The sequence below is a fragment of the Penicillium samsonianum genome, assembly GCF_028829775.1.
Source record: "Penicillium samsonianum strain IBT 33392 chromosome Unknown utg000004l_segment0_segment0, whole genome shotgun sequence".
Taxonomy (NCBI): domain Eukaryota; kingdom Fungi; phylum Ascomycota; class Eurotiomycetes; order Eurotiales; family Aspergillaceae; genus Penicillium; species Penicillium samsonianum.
The window spans coordinates 125,545-141,259 of NW_026643262.1; the positions used below are offsets into that span (position 1 = coordinate 125,545).

General features: G+C 50.0%; 9 protein-coding genes across 9 annotated transcripts; 5 read left to right on the top strand and 4 right to left on the bottom strand.

Moving 5' to 3' along the window:
* Positions 1-13: 13 nt before the first annotated feature.
* Positions 14-1,031, bottom strand: N7471_006936 (actin-related protein 2/3 complex subunit 3). The gene is made up of 6 exons (XM_057279655.1): positions 974-1,031; positions 873-918; positions 508-779; positions 328-440; positions 187-265; positions 14-130 (listed from the first exon to the last, which is right to left on the bottom strand). Exons 1-6 carry the CDS (start codon positions 977-979, stop codon positions 83-85), a joined length of 564 nt encoding a protein of 187 aa, XP_057133915.1. The 5' UTR covers positions 980-1,031; the 3' UTR covers positions 14-82.
* Positions 1,032-1,219: 188 nt separating this feature from the next.
* Positions 1,220-2,642, top strand: N7471_006937 (replication factor C subunit 3; the record flags this gene model as incomplete). The annotated part of the gene is made up of 5 exons (XM_057279656.1): positions 1,220-1,347; positions 1,413-1,500; positions 1,560-1,734; positions 1,791-2,174; positions 2,236-2,642. The coding sequence occupies 5 exons, from the start codon at positions 1,220-1,222 to the stop codon at positions 2,640-2,642; spliced, it is 1,182 nt and encodes a 393-aa protein (XP_057133916.1).
* Positions 2,643-3,166: 524 nt separating this feature from the next.
* N7471_006938 (uncharacterized protein) lies at positions 3,167-4,615 on the top strand (the record flags this gene model as incomplete). The annotated part of the gene is made up of 1 exon (XM_057279657.1): positions 3,167-4,615. The coding sequence occupies one exon, from the start codon at positions 3,167-3,169 to the stop codon at positions 4,613-4,615; it is 1,449 nt and encodes a 482-aa protein (XP_057133917.1).
* A 432-nt stretch (positions 4,616-5,047) lies between these two features.
* On the top strand, positions 5,048-5,551 carry N7471_006939 (Clr5 domain-containing protein; the record flags this gene model as incomplete). The annotated part of the gene is made up of 1 exon (XM_057279658.1): positions 5,048-5,551. One exon carries the CDS (start codon positions 5,048-5,050, stop codon positions 5,549-5,551), a length of 504 nt encoding a protein of 167 aa, XP_057133918.1.
* Positions 5,552-6,323: 772 nt separating this feature from the next.
* On the top strand, positions 6,324-7,961 carry cwc27 (putative peptidyl-prolyl cis-trans isomerase; the record flags this gene model as incomplete). Its single annotated transcript, XM_057279659.1, has 1 exon — positions 6,324-7,961. One exon carries the CDS (start codon positions 6,324-6,326, stop codon positions 7,959-7,961), a length of 1,638 nt encoding a protein of 545 aa, XP_057133919.1.
* A 572-nt stretch (positions 7,962-8,533) lies between these two features.
* N7471_006941 (uncharacterized protein) lies at positions 8,534-9,115 on the top strand (the record flags this gene model as incomplete). Its single annotated transcript, XM_057279660.1, has 1 exon — positions 8,534-9,115. The coding sequence occupies one exon, from the start codon at positions 8,534-8,536 to the stop codon at positions 9,113-9,115; it is 582 nt and encodes a 193-aa protein (XP_057133920.1).
* An 89-nt stretch (positions 9,116-9,204) lies between these two features.
* Positions 9,205-9,966, bottom strand: N7471_006942 (uncharacterized protein; the record flags this gene model as incomplete). Its single annotated transcript, XM_057279661.1, has 1 exon — positions 9,205-9,966. One exon carries the CDS (start codon positions 9,964-9,966, stop codon positions 9,205-9,207), a length of 762 nt encoding a protein of 253 aa, XP_057133921.1.
* Positions 9,967-11,336: 1,370 nt separating this feature from the next.
* Positions 11,337-13,718, bottom strand: N7471_006943 (heat shock factor family protein; the record flags this gene model as incomplete). Its single annotated transcript, XM_057279662.1, has 2 exons — positions 11,337-13,188; positions 13,243-13,718. The coding sequence occupies 2 exons, from the start codon at positions 13,716-13,718 to the stop codon at positions 11,337-11,339; spliced, it is 2,328 nt and encodes a 775-aa protein (XP_057133922.1).
* Positions 13,719-14,625: 907 nt separating this feature from the next.
* On the bottom strand, positions 14,626-15,641 carry N7471_006944 (putative aldo-keto reductase (AKR); the record flags this gene model as incomplete). Its single annotated transcript, XM_057279663.1, has 2 exons — positions 14,626-15,318; positions 15,384-15,641. The coding sequence occupies 2 exons, from the start codon at positions 15,639-15,641 to the stop codon at positions 14,626-14,628; spliced, it is 951 nt and encodes a 316-aa protein (XP_057133923.1).
* Between the last annotated feature and the right edge of the window lie 74 nt (positions 15,642-15,715).

Here is a 15,715-nt window from a genome sequence, read left to right on the forward strand (position 1 = left end):
CCCTCGAGCATGGTTTTGAATCAAGTATCAAATTCATTCATGCGCTGGATTTCATCAAACAATATACAGCAACGCTCGTCGTCTAGAGACTCTTTCCCATGAACTTTCTCTTCGTGAAACTCAGCCAGAACTAAAATTGGTCAGTATTTGGGGTAGATCAGGAGTTTATTCTTTGCTCCCTCTTACCTTTGATGGCCCAACTCCACCGGGGTATAATCTAGCGTGTAGGCGGATGGCGATCTCCTGTCGCACCTGCGAGATGAACCTAGAATCGCAAGACCCGATTAGCAAAAATTGCTCTGCAATTTATAGCAGCGAGAATCTCACTGGCGAAGAGTCTCGGCATCCTGGCGGTCGCGCGGGGGCTCAAAGGCCTGATTAAGCGGGAACGACACATCACCGGGGATAGCAAAGCTGTCGAGGGCGGCATTGGTCAAGGCCTGGGAATACGATTGTCAATAATAATTCTGCTATATCAGGCTTTCGATATAGTGTATCAAAATTTACCTTCTCCGCATCACGGGCATTCATAGTTGGCTTGACCTTTCCGAGGCAGTCGCTAATAAACAGGGTTCCATAAATGAGCATGCGGTCCGCGGGGCCGTTGATCTCGAAGTTGCGGAACAAGACATTGGCACGGAAGAGCGACAGGATTTCATCGACGCAATCATATGATTCACTTTCTGGCGACACGTCGATGTCGTCGGTGTTGGGAAGCGGGGGCAATGTGTATGCGGGGCCACGAGTACGGGTTCGGAGGGGAAGAATGGGGAAATTTCCTAGTCAGGAGACGTTCTATGGTCAATTTGGTCCCTGAAATGTCGATTCATAGCTCAACAACTCCTGTGGTAGACTTGATAGGAGTCTCCTACCTATCACGGGGACATCGCGGTCTTCCAGGAAGATGGAGTGGTATGCCTGCATTGAGGGTTAATAAGGGGCTCCGGGAACATCTGAAGGTATCAAGTCATACAGGCATTTTGAATGCGTCAAATAATCAAATTGCAGGATGTTCAATCAAAAGAGACGGAGGGGACAAGTTGACCCGTTAGGCAGAGGGATGTCATCTGTGGAGTCCCCAAGCTCCATGATTTTCCGCCCCGAGCCTCTTTACGCGCTCCACGCGTCAAACCATTTGGGCACTTTTCACGGTTTACCTGCTTTTATTGACAGGGCCCTTGATATTGATTAATTATCTCTACTCAATAAACCCTCCACTATGTCGGACTACGAGGATGAAATGGACGTGGATGCGCCCAAGGACGTGCAATTTAGCTCCGACAATGCCAGTGGAAAAAAGAGAACTGTCGCTGATCTGCCAGTCGAAGCTCAAGATAATTTGCCGTGGTGAGTTTGAGAATTGTATCGATTGTGTTCTCTATGCATATATGCATAACTAACAAACTTGTCAGGGTTGAGAAATACCGACCAAGTAGCCTGGATGATGTCTCTGGCCATCAAGACATCCTCGCGACTATCAACCGGTTCGTCGAGACAAATGTAACAAATGCCTATAATTATGGATGTACGACAGCCTTTGGATTGACACTCTTATACAGCGACTGCCCCATCTCCTCCTCTACGGACCTCCAGGAACCGGAAAGACGTCCACCATCCTAGCCCTGGCGCGACGGATTTACGGCACCAAAAACATGCGACAGATGGTGTTGGAGCTGAATGCAAGTGATGATCGTGGTATTGATGTTGTTCGAGAACAAATCAAGACCTTTGCAAGTTCGTGCCCTAGGAGTCTCGAGTTGAACTACAAGCTTACTGTGAACACCCAACAGGCACCAAACAGATCTTCAACATGGCCCCCCAAGGCACTGCTGGCTCCCCTCTGGCAGGTTTCAAGCTTATCATTCTGGACGAAGCCGATGCGATGACCTCGACCGCACAAATGGCCCTCCGCCGTATCATGGAGCGCTACACGGCCAATACCCGATTCTGCGTCATTGCCAACTACACACATAAACTGTCCCCGGCACTCCTGTCCCGGTGTACCCGATTCCGGTTTAGTCCATTGAAGGAAGTCGATATTCGGACCTTGGTCGATAAAGTGATCGAGAACGAGGGTGTCAGGATACAGCCCGATGCGGTTGATAGTCTAGTAACTTTGAGCAAAGGTGATATGCGACGAGCCCTAAACGTGCTTCAGGCATGCTTTGCCAGCAGTAAGTTCATGTCCTTTCTTCCTGCTCACAACCCGCCCAATTGACCAATGTTATCTTTTAGGTATCCCGCTGCCGATGAGAGATGCTCCTAATGCCCCTCGACCCGAGTCCGAGACTATCACCAATGCGACCATTTATGACTGCATTGCCGCGCCACACCCGTCCGATATTCATGAAATCATGACCACCATCCTCTCCACCAGCGATGTCACTTCCTGTCTGAACACCGTGCAAACCCTTAAGACCACCAAGGGTTTGGCTTTGGCCGACATCCTTTCCGCATTAGCAGACCAACTCCAACAGCTCGAAGTCCCCGCTCAAACACGTATCACGTGGCTCGAAGGACTCGCCGAGATTGAATGGCGACTTGCAGGGGGCGGTTCGGAAGCTATTCAAACTGGAGGGCTCGTCGGCGTAGTGCGAAATGGATGTGAGTTAATGGGTGACAAGGGTGTTACGGTGGCATAAGGACAAGCGATTCGTCATATAAATGTAGCAAAATCTGGGTTGGAGTCTGGAGGCGAAAAGGAACAAGAATCTTATTTTCGAACACTTATCCGACATCTGGATTATCACTCGAATTCTAGTTTATTGTCATCTACATGTGTACCTATGTACATAGGTACCTCCAGGGCTGTAGACTTCTCCGCTATCCTCCGTTCTCCGCTATCGCAGCTCCGTGGTCTACCGCGGAGATGTTTTCTCTTAGCTAATTTGTTGACTTTTGACATTGCTTGTTCAAATATTAACCAATGACTTGATGAAACCCTTCCAAACTACATATGTACCTACCTAGGTACTCTCGGACTACTCCGTACAGGGAAACTTATCGGTTTTCCCCGCTCCTAAACTTACAAGCTTTAAAGGGTTTGACGGAAGAGTCAGTGGGTCTTGCCCGCAGCTTGACATTGACATAAAACTAGATAAGAAGGCTTGCACCCGGGGATTTCTTTTTTTACTGTTCTCTTCTCTGTTTGCTTCCATCTTTCACTATGCGGTACTCTATCCAGTCCGGTATTTTGCTAGCTGCATCTTTGTCACCTGTTGTTGATGCTGAGCGTGTGCTGGGTGCGTATATTTTCGCCCGCCATGGAGATCGCACACCAAAGGTCTTTGGTAACACTCAACTGACCGACCTGGGCTACCGGGAGGTCTTTGATTCCGGATCTTTTTACAACGAGCGATACATCTTGTCAGGCTCTTCCAAGCAGATCGAGGGCATTAGTGCCGATCTTGTCAACCCAAAGCAGATCAGTGCCACTGCTCCCTCGGATACTGTACTGCAGAACTCCGCCACTGGCTTCTTACAGGGTGTATATCCCCCCGTGGGGAAAGTGGCTTCCCAGACCTTGGGCAATGGAACCTCGGTCGAGGCACCATTGAACGGCTATCAGCTCATCCAGCTTGTACCTGCCACCACAAGTAAGAACGCTGAGGATTCCACATGGTTGCAGGGTTCCAGTGGATGCCAGAAGGCAAGCGTGAGCAGCAACAACTACTTTTCCTCCGAAATGTATACCTCGCTGCTATCCTCAACCAAGGAGTTCTACCAATCGCTTTCGCCCATGCTAGACGGTGCATTTGCCTCATCCGATATGACCTTCAAGAACGCCTATACCATCTTCGACTACTTGAACGTCGGCAAAATCCACAACTCTACCAGTCAATTCCCTCACAAGTCAGACCTGACCGACGAGGTATACCGCCAGCTGATTGCTCTAGCTGGAAGTCATGAATTCAATTTGGCTTATAACTCCTCCGATAAAGTGCGCGCCATCGACGGGGCCGTCCTGGCAGGCGAAATCCTGTCTGGACTCAACGAGACCATCGCTACCAAGGGCAAGTCCAAGCTGAACATCGGATTCGGCTCTTATGGCACTATTTTCTCTCTCTTCGGTCTTTTGCAGCTGCCTGCTGCATCAGTCAACTTCACTGGAATCCCGGACTACGCCTCGTCAATGGTCTTCGAACTGGTGACGAACGCCAGCGGCACCAACTTCCCAACTGATACCTCTGACCTCAGCGTGCGCTTCATGTTCCACAATGGTACTATCACGGGCTCATCCGAGCCTACTGCATACCGACTGTACGGCCAGTCAAGCGAGCTTCTCTCCTGGGACGACTTTTCCTCGAAGACCAAGGAGATTGCCATTACTTCCGATGCCGAGTGGTGTACCATGTGTGGAAACACAGACAGCAAGTGCGCTAGTTCGGACAGCACCAGCAGCAACTCCGGCTCTGCTAGCACCTCTAGCACTAGTGGCTCGGGGATGTCGCTAGCGGTGGCGGGTGTCATTGGTGCTATGGTTACCCTCGCAGTGATTCTTGGTCTGCAGGCTATCTTCTTCCTGCTTGGTGGATTCCGCATTGCAAAGCGGAACAAGGCTGGTCCTGAAATGATGAGCTCCTCTGCCGTTGTGGAGGCGGAAAAAAAGGTTTAGATTGTTGGGTTTCTCCGAATGGATGAGAAAAATGGGTGAATTCCGAGTCAGTAAGTATCTTCGCAGGATTTGCAATGCGTAATGAATCTATGAAAATGCAATAATAACTTGAATCTGATTTTGCAACTATACAATCCAACATGACATCTGGGAGGCTTTAATTAGCATGCATGTAACTGTAACGGGATGTTCCGTGCAACGTACTACTAGTATCTGATCTAATTTGTTTTAATTTGCAGGTTAAGCCCCTGTCCAAGCCAACGAGCATAATAATAGTTTCAATAGCATCTCTTCATCCTTGAAAACAACAAAACATCACATCCATATCAAGACAAGCTTGGAAGTGACCATCCTGCAGATTCACCGCCTTGAGTCAACAACTCGAAACTCCCCCAACTCTCTTCTCTTCTCTTCTCTCTTCTCAATCCCAGAATGCCTCGCCAACAAATCAATTTAGAACCCTACCGGGATGATATCATTGCTCTGTACCACCATGGCATCAGTAGCGACTCGATCAGCCGCACCCTCGAAAGTTGTCATAATATCCAGGTCAAGGAGCGAACCATCCAGTCCCGCCTTCGCAAGTGGGGCATCCGCAAGCGACACCGGACGACGACAGGCGACGAGGCTTTACATGCGCGCATTAAGATGCTTTTCATACAGGATAGGCTGACCGACAAGGCCATGCTCAACATGCTGCAGAAAGAAGGTTACGGTATCTCCGAACGCACTTTGCGCCGTCTGCGGTTTAAGTTAGGACTCCATGCCAGGGCTTCGGAGCAGCACCAGGAACAGGAACAGCAGCAAATGCAGAAGCAGATGATTATTCCACTGCCTCAGCAGAGGGACAACCAGTGTGAATCTGACCGGCTGGAACTCAAGCTTGATCTTCCGCTGGTTTCCATCAAGCAATACCCCATGCGCGACACATCATGACGATTATCAGTAATATCACCCTACGCGACAACACTGGACTACTCCCCATGCGACTCACCTGCGGCTGTTCATGTCTCGGTCTTTATCAACACTCCGGCAGTGATGATCTCAAGACTCCATTTTCTTGGATCGTGTCCAGCCGACATGTGCTTCCAAGGTTGGCCTCTCGATGGCTGAGTCACGTCTCGATCTTGCAACCGACAAAACCTTTTGTCGATGCCAATTGTCTCCTCGCAAAACAAGATCTCTCGCAGTGATGATTCGGTGAGTAGATCTTCCTTGAATCATTCAACCACCTACCAGCGTCAACTGCCAACTAACATCAGGCCTGACATCACTGCTCAGCATATGCTCAACATACCCACCAGAAAATCTCTTAGCTCCCGCTGCTATTGAGTATTCCCAAATGCGACAAAATTTCATGCCCAACGCTCAACTTCATATCTCATGTTACCTGGCTAGTCATAGGTGCTTTGGGTCTCATTCCAACACTGCGGGAAATGTGCGAAATGCGGCACGTAGTGTTAAATTCAAAAGAAATGATGTTCATTCCTTTTCCAGTAAATTATATCTTCCTAAAACAATGTCCTTGGACACTAAGTAAATAAGGGCTATATCAACATCACGTGACATGACGTTCCTTTCGAGCTTTTGATCGGAGGAACCAACCCGCAACACTCAAGAGGGGTGTCCATATCCCCGAATACACTACAAATCCTTGCTCTGTCCCACTTGTGGCACGCGCCGTAAGCCGGTAGCTTACTTGCCCATCATGTCCACCCAATACGCCAGCGAGCCCAATCCCACTGCGTCAGCGACGCTCAACACAACGGTTGGCCCTATCCAGATCGCGCTCTTCGCAAATCAGGCCCCTCTCACTTGCAAGAACTTCCTCCAGCACTGCAAGGACAACTACTATGCCAACACAATCTTCCATCGAGTGGCCCCGGATTTTGTGGTCCAGGGCGGTGATCCCACCGGCACTGGCTCCGGCGGAACTTCTATCTATGAATACCCGGAATTCGAGTTTGACCCTGAAGCTCGGGACCCAGACGAGCGGGTCGTTCTACGCGATGAGCTGCACAGTCGGTTACGTTTCAATCGACGTGGCTTGCTAGGAATGGCCAAGAGTGAGGACGGGACATACGGCAGTCAGTTTTTTATCACGCTAGCGAACACGGAGCGTGAGTTGAATGGACAATGTACAATTTTCGGAAGACTGGAAGGGGACAGCATCTACAATGTGTTGAAGATTGCAGACGCGGAGCGCATTGCGGGCACTGAGCGTCCTGTTTATCCGATCAAGGTGACATCCTGCGAGGTGGGAGAACTAGGGCCATTGGAGGGCAAGCTAAAGGACAGAAAGACAGTCTCAACTGCCGGAAAGGCGGATAAGGGCTCACCCAAGAAAAAGAAGAAGGCGCCTAAAGGCGGGAAGACGCTTCTGAGCTTTGGAGACGACGGAGACGAAGAAATGCCCATGCGCCCAGCGAAGCCGAAATTCAACACCAATTTGGTCGTGGATGCGCCAGGTGCGAAGCCCGAAATATCAAAACCCGAACCCCGAGCAGAAGCCCCATCACAGCCACGCAAACGGCCCCGGTCGCCATCTCTAGATCGATCACCATCTACAGAGCGTAAAAAGCGCCCAAAGACACCAGAGCCAGAAGCACAACTCCCCCTGCCTCACCCTGAGTCGCCTACTCGGTCTCCGACCCCTGACACCCCACCCGCAAAGGAGTCCAAGCTGTCGCGGACAAACGCTCAAATTGCCGCTCTGATGGCATCAATGCGCCGTGACGTCGACGTCGGGCCTAAGGACACCGGTCGAAAGAAATCTGCCCTCGAAGCCATGATCCCCGAGACCTCAATCCGAGGACGGAAACGACCACCTCCAGGGACTGCAAATGGCTCCAGTCGCAACGGGACGGGGCCCAGTAGCGCCGCTGAGCGAGAAGCATTGCAGCTCTTCAACGCCTTCAAAGCCAAGCTCGAAGGAGCTAAACCCGAACCAACTGCCACATCATCACATAGCAAAAGTCACACCGACAAAGACACCGAAAATCAAAAGGAAGACGAAGAAGACGAAGAGGCCCAACTCTGCGACCTGCACTTCATTGCAAACTGCCAATCCTGCCAGGCATGGGACGACCCCGAGGCAGAGGTGGACGACCCCGAACAGCAAGACGGAGGTTGGCTCTCGCACGAACTCCGCTTTGGGAAAGATACCCTAGGCAAAGACTTGAACTGGAAGCGCGAGCATGGAGGCGAGGCAGACTCACTTATGGTGATCGATCCTCGTGAACGAGAGAAGGAGGTGGTTGGACGAAAGCGGGGATTCCAGCGTGATAGAGAGCGCGAGCGTAAACGGGAGCGAGTGGGTGATTTGGAATGGGATAAGGGGCGCTGAATATTCCTATTCTTAAATGTCATTTGTTTCAACATTTCTCTACAAATACTATCCTAGCCTCCAAGCCTATCAATATTCCGGTCCCGTATATATACCGGAATGTTACTTGGATATTTTTTAGCCAGGCGCTACATGCCCTGTAAGCGCCGGCGTCATACAAAGGCGGTTTTAGGACATGCACATCTCCAGGCTCATAGGATTGGTTATTATGTCCGCCTCGTTCATTAGTGCCAGCCTCATTGCATCCTGTATCCAATGATGGTTGAAAGCAACACACCATAATGACGGTGTACATGGGGTTCCCACCTTAGAAAGTTCCTAACAGGACCAAAAAGATACATGTATAACTCGCATCTCCAGTATTTTTCGATCTCATCGTCTAACCCCACCTGGGCAGTGACCTTTTCTTGAGTGAGAAACTGACTGCCTGAAATCATGACTGAACGAAAGAAATTTCTCGATTCAAAGGATTTCGAAGAGGGTAAGGTACCCTCAAAACGTCAACTATACAGAAGCTGCCCCGGGCGCTAACTATACAAAAAAAAAAAGGCCTTCTAGCACTCGATAGTGCAATGGGTCGCGACGACTGGCTCATTGCATTCGCGCCCATCCGACTGATCAGTGCAGGTGGGTTCCTTGCAGTGTCATATCTCAAGAATCGCGAGAGTACAGGCGATGTCGATTATCTGATTGATCCGGAATTTGCCGAGGACAAGGAGATACAGAATGCTTTCCATGAGGCTGTCATTTCTGTGGCAGAGAAACTACACTTTACCAATGACTGGATCAACGAAGCCATGGCTATCTTCGTAACGAAGAAAACTCGACAGACCTTGTTTAAACTAGCCGAGAAACAGGACATTACGCTGTTTAAAGGAGAAAACCTCGAGATCCTGGCTGCTCCGATCGAATGGGCCCTGGAGCGCAAATTGAGGAGGATCTCTGCTGCGCAGCGGGACCGAAAGGCGGATCTAGATCTGGCGGATGCAGTTGCTCTTTTGAAGCAATTGAGAACTCGAAATGATGGCCCGCTGGATTTGGAGACCATCCGGAAAATGAATATGAACGGGTTCGACGTGATTCCCGATCATAAAATAATGCATCAAGTGGCTGATGCCTACCGTAGCGAATATAATAAGGATATCTTCAAATAAGATGCCACGGGTGCAAGGGCACGCTGATTCGATTGGACCCGGCCAATGAAGTTGATAGTTGATATGATAATTTTTCGAGTGCATCGCTCCTAGATCGTATAGAGCCAACCTGTGTTGGTGATGATATTGCGCCGAGCAAAATTAAGGCCTTTGCCATTCTTCTCGAGCACCAGATTCCCCTCGGCATCCAGTGACTCCGGTGGCACTGAGAGTTTCAATAAATCTTTATCCATAGGCGCCACATTTTTCGTCCAGTCTGGCAATTTTTCGGGGTTGAAAGGAGGCCACGGGTCTCCATCCTCCTCGCGATAGACGTGCTCCCGATTTCTCCGCAGACCGAGGCTCAATCTCCAGTTAACTGCCTCGTGTAGTTCTTCCACGATAGAAGCGACCATCGCATAACGAAGCGGATCAGAATCTCTCGGGTCTGGTATATCTCCGAGCTTCCAGTTTTGCTGGAAAAAGAAATACTCCGTTTCATAGCCCATCAGCTCATAACGATCCGCGAGGTGGAGCTCATAGAGCCGGTAAATAGACCGCAGTGGCGTGTCCCGCATTCGCCAGATCGGAACGCAGCGAAGGTTATGTATGGCGCCAAAATGGGATCGGATTATCCCGGTCCCATTTTGTTCGTCTTCAATCAATTCACGGAGAGAAAATTGTTCTGGGATCGGGAAGTGCCAGGACGGATAGGGAATAAACAAGCGAAGGAGCGTCAGTATGGGATACTTGTGTTGGTGTTTCAGGCGAATGAGACTACCACGTAGCCGGAGAGGTGAGCTCCAGTAGCGAAGCCATCTTCGAAAACGGACCCAGAGAGACAGCTTTGGTCGAGGGCGTCGTGGGGGCATTGGCAAGTTAATTTAAAGAGTTAGAGAGAGAGAGAGTTGGAGAGTTGGAGAGTTGGATAACAGAGGGCGGTGATGCCTTAGAGGTGCCTCAGGCCTAAATCTTTACCTACAACTATCACCTCCAATGTGACCAAGTACATAACATAACACCATCTGTTGAACTGGCGCCCAGCTCATTTGGGATTGAACCGTTGGAATTATATGAGGGAGAATGATATTGCTACTGTCATATTCCCCACGCTTTGGCCTTTTCAGTCGATTTGCCCACCTAGCTGTCTCCGTGGCTAAGCTTGGATAACTCCCAATAGGTCGTATCTACAGCTAGGGGCCTTTCACTACCGGTAAAACTAACCAGTTGTTTACAGGTCATTTCCCTCGAGCAGTTTCGACTTCGAGCATCTCGGGGTGAGGGTTGCAGATATTCTGGCGGTACAACGTTGCACAGCTCTAAGAATCCCGCTTCACACCAAACATTTCGGGTATCGTGATATCAAACACACCTTAGTCCCGATTAGATCAAGTATACTATTACCATGTCAAGCTGGATATGAACAAGGAAGTCGACACAACTCCACGACCCCTGGCGAGATACGCTACAGGGGATGTCCTCTTGGCCCCCATCCAAGGAATACTCGGCCACCAGCACGTATAACAAGTTGGCTAATTACCTCAGCCTTGGAGCCTAGGTAGTTTTAGTAAAACAGCTTGCGTCTCCCTTTTTCCCCTTCACTTCTCCATTGACCCTCCCTTTGTTGTGTTCCAATCAACTAGACAACCCGAGCAGGTCTAAACAGCAGAAACTACTATCTTTGAAAAGTTACGGATCGAATTCTGCTCGCCATTGCAGGTAAATCAAATACAGGTCTCTCTCTCTTCCAGACAACGCATGTGTAGGGCTCAGCGCATATAACGGTTTGAGGTTTGAGTATGCCGGGCCGTGGATCTCGGATCTCGGGTGATCTGCGGGGTACCCGTGGGCTCTGGTATCCACTTATCCCGAGACAGCGCGTCAGTTTAACATCGGTTGATGCTGCGGACTTTTTTACTCAATGCATATCATATCCTCAAGGATCAGTACATATGTAGGCTGGAAATGCATCGACAATGGGCATGCTACCTAGGTAGGTCTTAAATCCGAGGTCGAGGAAGAAGAAGGTAAAGCAAAGGTATCTCATTAAACTTCCAGTAATTGGATCATTCATGGACCATCATAGGTTTTTAAAGCCTAGTCACATTCCCCAGGCACGTGAATAACCCCCATATCAACAGGAAAACGCCTAATTGTACGCCGAAAAGTTTTGTCTCCATCCAAGCCCTAACCCGTGCTTGCGAACCTGCACCATCTGGTATTCCTTGCGCCATCGACAAAATCACGCCTTTCTGCGCCGTTTCGTAGCACTGCCACCATCATTTACAGCTTCGCCTGGAGTCTCCGTTGCTGCGGGACTGGTGGTTTCGCTATCCGTCAGCTGCTCGATCACACGCCCAGATTCATCGTAGCCGACACCGTCGAAGCCATAGTTGTAGGTGGGATCACCCTGCCCATTATGAGGTGTTTCAAAGAGATCAGGCTCGGCAGGGATGTGATCGAAATCGAACAGGTCGTTGGTGTCTCCGTCATCGCCTGGGGTGGTCCCCACGGAATCGTGTGTATTTTGACCTGCCCCCAAGTGGCTCATTGGATTCTCGGCCTGTTTCTTCATATCGGAAACTGCATCTCCAATGTCGGTGAAGTAGTCGTTGTTGAATATTTGGTCGAGGTCAAGCGGCGGGGGAGGTACATTGCCCTCACTGTCGATACCGGGGATGGTGCCATTCGGGCTCAGCGGTTGGAGAAGACTAGTCAAGTTCTGAACGGAACGATCCTGCTCAGCTTGCATCTTGACTAAGTTGTCGATTTCTTGTCGCGTGCTGGCTAGCCTGCCCGAGTAGTTGTGCGGCATGGGTGGCGGATTCGGCGAGATGAGCGCATTGTTGGGTGATACGCCAGCATTGGGTTCTGATGAATTTGTTTCGTTGGCCATAAGTCGAAGCATATCGGCGCGTTGGTTTGCCGTGAGGGGAACATTACCACCATGGTTTTCGAGGGAGGAGAGCACATTGGGGAACTCGGAGAAGTTTGTTGAGAGCCCGTTGCGTGCATTGGAGTTTTGGATTACAGACATAATGTCCCGTTGAGGGGAATTCTCGTCTGTCGGCTGTCCTGGAGAAACGTTTGGAGCACTTGGGCGGGGGCTGTGGTCAAAGACCTCCTCCACATGGCCGTGCTGGTTGGCGCTGGGTTGCCGAGCATGACCACGAGACCGCGTGTCATAGGAGCCACTGGCTGATGGTGAAATTGTGGAGGACCGAGTATACGGATCCTCTGCGGGTGGAGCCTTCAAAAGCAGCGGCGGCTTCTTCATTGTTCTCTGGGCATTCGGGCTAGTCATTGATCCTAGAGCATTGGTAAGGTAGTCATCATCAACATCCACAATGTTTCCTTGGTCCTGCGAAATGGCTCCCGCAAAAGAATTCGCGAGGTTTTGTGGGCCCCCCTCTCCCTGCAAACTGCGGTTATATACGGTTGCAAGGAATGTTAGAATGGCATTGATGGAGTTCTCATGGCGAGTGTGTTGCTCTTGGAAGTTGGCTGCCTGCGCATAGAGTTGCTCGTGTTCTTTCCGCAGCCTGGTGATTGTGGTTGAGATGATTGACTGCTGTTGACGAATCGCCTGAAGTTCGCGATATACCCCAGAAAGTTGATCATTGGGTACAGAGCTGTCCGTGACTAATGACAATTGCTGTGGTCGGGGAGCACGGTTATCACGAGGAGCCGGTGCACCCTCTTCAACATAATCGTCCATGTCGTTATCATCAATATCCTCCGTCTTAACGCGGGTGCCGCCCTTGCTAGGTTTGCTCGCATGTCCGCCACCTCCAGCGTTCTTTGGCTTCTGAATGAGCCATAACAAATCTGGGTGGCCTCGTTTAAAATAAGGGTTGGCGTATTCGCTGGGGCTCTTGTTTTTTCGTTCGCTGGCGCGCATTGAATTATCGGAAAGCCCGACCTTCTTGTGAAAGCCGTACATGTTCAGCTGTCGGACGAATGAGGCGTAGTTATTGTGTTTGAAGAGCTCGGGGATCAGAGTTCTCGCAAACTCATCTTCGTCTAGGACAACGAAGGAATTGCCATCGTCAGACCATCGGATCAATTCCGTATTCTTAGATTCGTCCAAGAAGCTGCGGTTCTCAGTTAGCCCTACAATTGATCACAAAGCGATAGCTGTATCATACCTGCTCAATTTCTGTACAAATGGCGGGATTTGCTTTCGTTTTGCCTGTGAATCTCTCTTCGCAGTCAAGGCTCGCCGATAGAGCTCCTCTAGAGACTCCCCCCATGCACCGCTCTCTCCATTTCCATTGTTTCCTCCGTTTTCCACATATGAAGCAGGAGGTTGCTCGTAGCCGCGGTTTCGGCTGACCACCTGGTTCGCTTGTCGGCGGGCGAGTTGGTTAGATGCTGTCGCAGCCGGTGCAGACACATCTTGGGGTGGCGCAAAGCCGACGGGGCTGTAGGAGGGATCGGAGAAGGCGGAGGTATTGATGGCATTGACAGGGGGGTTCTGGCCCCATTGTAAGAATTGATCGTTCGAAAGCTGAGATCCGGGGTTCGCGGGGGTCGGAAAGTTCGGTCCAGGGTTCATCTGAGGATGGACAGGCGGTACTGTTCCCGGTGCAGGTCTCTTGCGGGTGATTCCTTGCGAGCTCATTGTGAAAAGGCTGGCGTAAAGGCGTCGATTTGAATCTTATCGCGGTGGGGTTCGATATAGAATTGTATCTCGATTTTCTTTGGTCTCTGGATAGGAGACTGAGTTGACCGCAGGAATTTTGCCTAGGAGACAAAGGAACCGGATGCGAACTCAGTATGCAGGAAGTTGTTCATCCAAGTCGCTTTCTAATTTTGAGTCAAAAAGACTTTGACCACAGAACCGAGAGAAGAAAAAAAGTGGATAGGACTGATCAGGGCGCGAATTTTATCTTATAGACACCGAAGTAGACAAAAGATCATAGGAATCGACAACAGGCGGCAAATCAAGGACCAGCGGTGATTAGTACAAGGCAGATGACGCTCAATGGGCGCGTGAATTGTCCAACATCCAGAATAAGGCGGGAGGCTCCAGCAGAAAGCACCCACTGGGCGGTGAATGAGTTGATACGCCAAGGATTATATCTGACGGCACCAACGTTAGAAGACCTAGGGATAATCAAACGAATACACTATACTTTTAATTAAGATGAATATGAACCTTCATGCCACTCGGCGGCGAGACCAAGTTGCCCCTTTCCGGAGGAGGCGTTGACTGAGTCAGCAAGATAGCCCCCCAGGGGTGGTGACGAGTACAAGTAACGAGTACAAGTACTTTATGTTAACTAGTTACCATGTGATCACGCGTGCCTATCAGGTATCAGTACCTACACATGTACGGAGTACAGATGAACTGGTCGCTACATGTATCAATCATCGGTTTCAGCTGTGATCGTAGAATTCACAATGGCAATGTCAATATCTTGTTTCATTTTATATCCTCTCAATTATTTGAATTTTGCTGTAATCACTACCGTTAGGCACTACGCGACTGTCCCCCACAGAAGCATCAACACAGCTCGCTCAACGTTTTATATGGAACTGGATTCCCCTATCAAACCCCGGAATTCCGTCAGAATCTGTTGCCATAACTCAGGCTGCTTCTGCGTGAAATCCTCGACCTGTTTTGGAGCAGACAAGTCTTCCTTCATGCGCGACTCATTCTTAGTCCCATTCAGCACCGCCACATCCTTCAAGCCCATAACCAGAGTATAAAAAGCAGCAGCCGGAGTTATGTTAACATGGTGAGCAAGTTGCTGCACTGGCTCAGAGCGCACGAGGTCTGGATTCGCTGTCAAAGTCCAAAAGCTTTGGTACATGACCTGATTCTCGCGGCAGAACGCGCGCAGGGGGACATCAAACAGAGTGTCCTCGTAGAATCTGTTCTGTACCACTGATGGCTTCACAGTTGTCTGGGACGACGTACACAATTCTCGGAGGATAGGCAATGTACAATTAGATATACCTAAATTCCGGATGCGATGGGGGACATAAGTCTCGAGGGCGTGCCAGGCCTCCAGGGTCTGGGCTAGAGTTGACAGTGGCGAATGGATGATCACAGTGTCGATGTAGCTATCACCCGCAGAGTCGGGGTCAACTTTTGAGCGAAGATTGTGCAATGATGATTTGATAGATGCATGGACCTGATCCGTCACCGTCGCTGACGGATCATAGGGCATATTAGCCAGGTCCTGTGCAGAGACAGGACTATATTTAGTTTGCACCTAATTAGGGTCAGCTAGCAAATCCCCAAATACATTTAAATTAAAAATAGCAACAGCTCACTCACGTATAAGTCTGCTCGGCCGACGATCTCATCGGCAATTGCTCTGCGGATGCCATCACCAACGAGATTCTCTTGGTAATGGCGGGGTTGGGCCGCTGTGTCCACAGCCCGGAAACCGGCTTTAATTGCATTATAGACCAGATCAGCGCTGCGGTCTTTCTTCCAGGCTGTGCCATAGACGAAAACTGGGATAGTGGTGACAGTGCCCTGAGTTGGACGCAGGCAGTACTTTTCCCACATCTTGCTGACAGTCCGAGTCATCTGTGTTTAGAGATGAACCGAGAAGGGGTTCGTGATTTACTTTGGGTGTAGGAATGAGAGCAGAAGTACGTTCA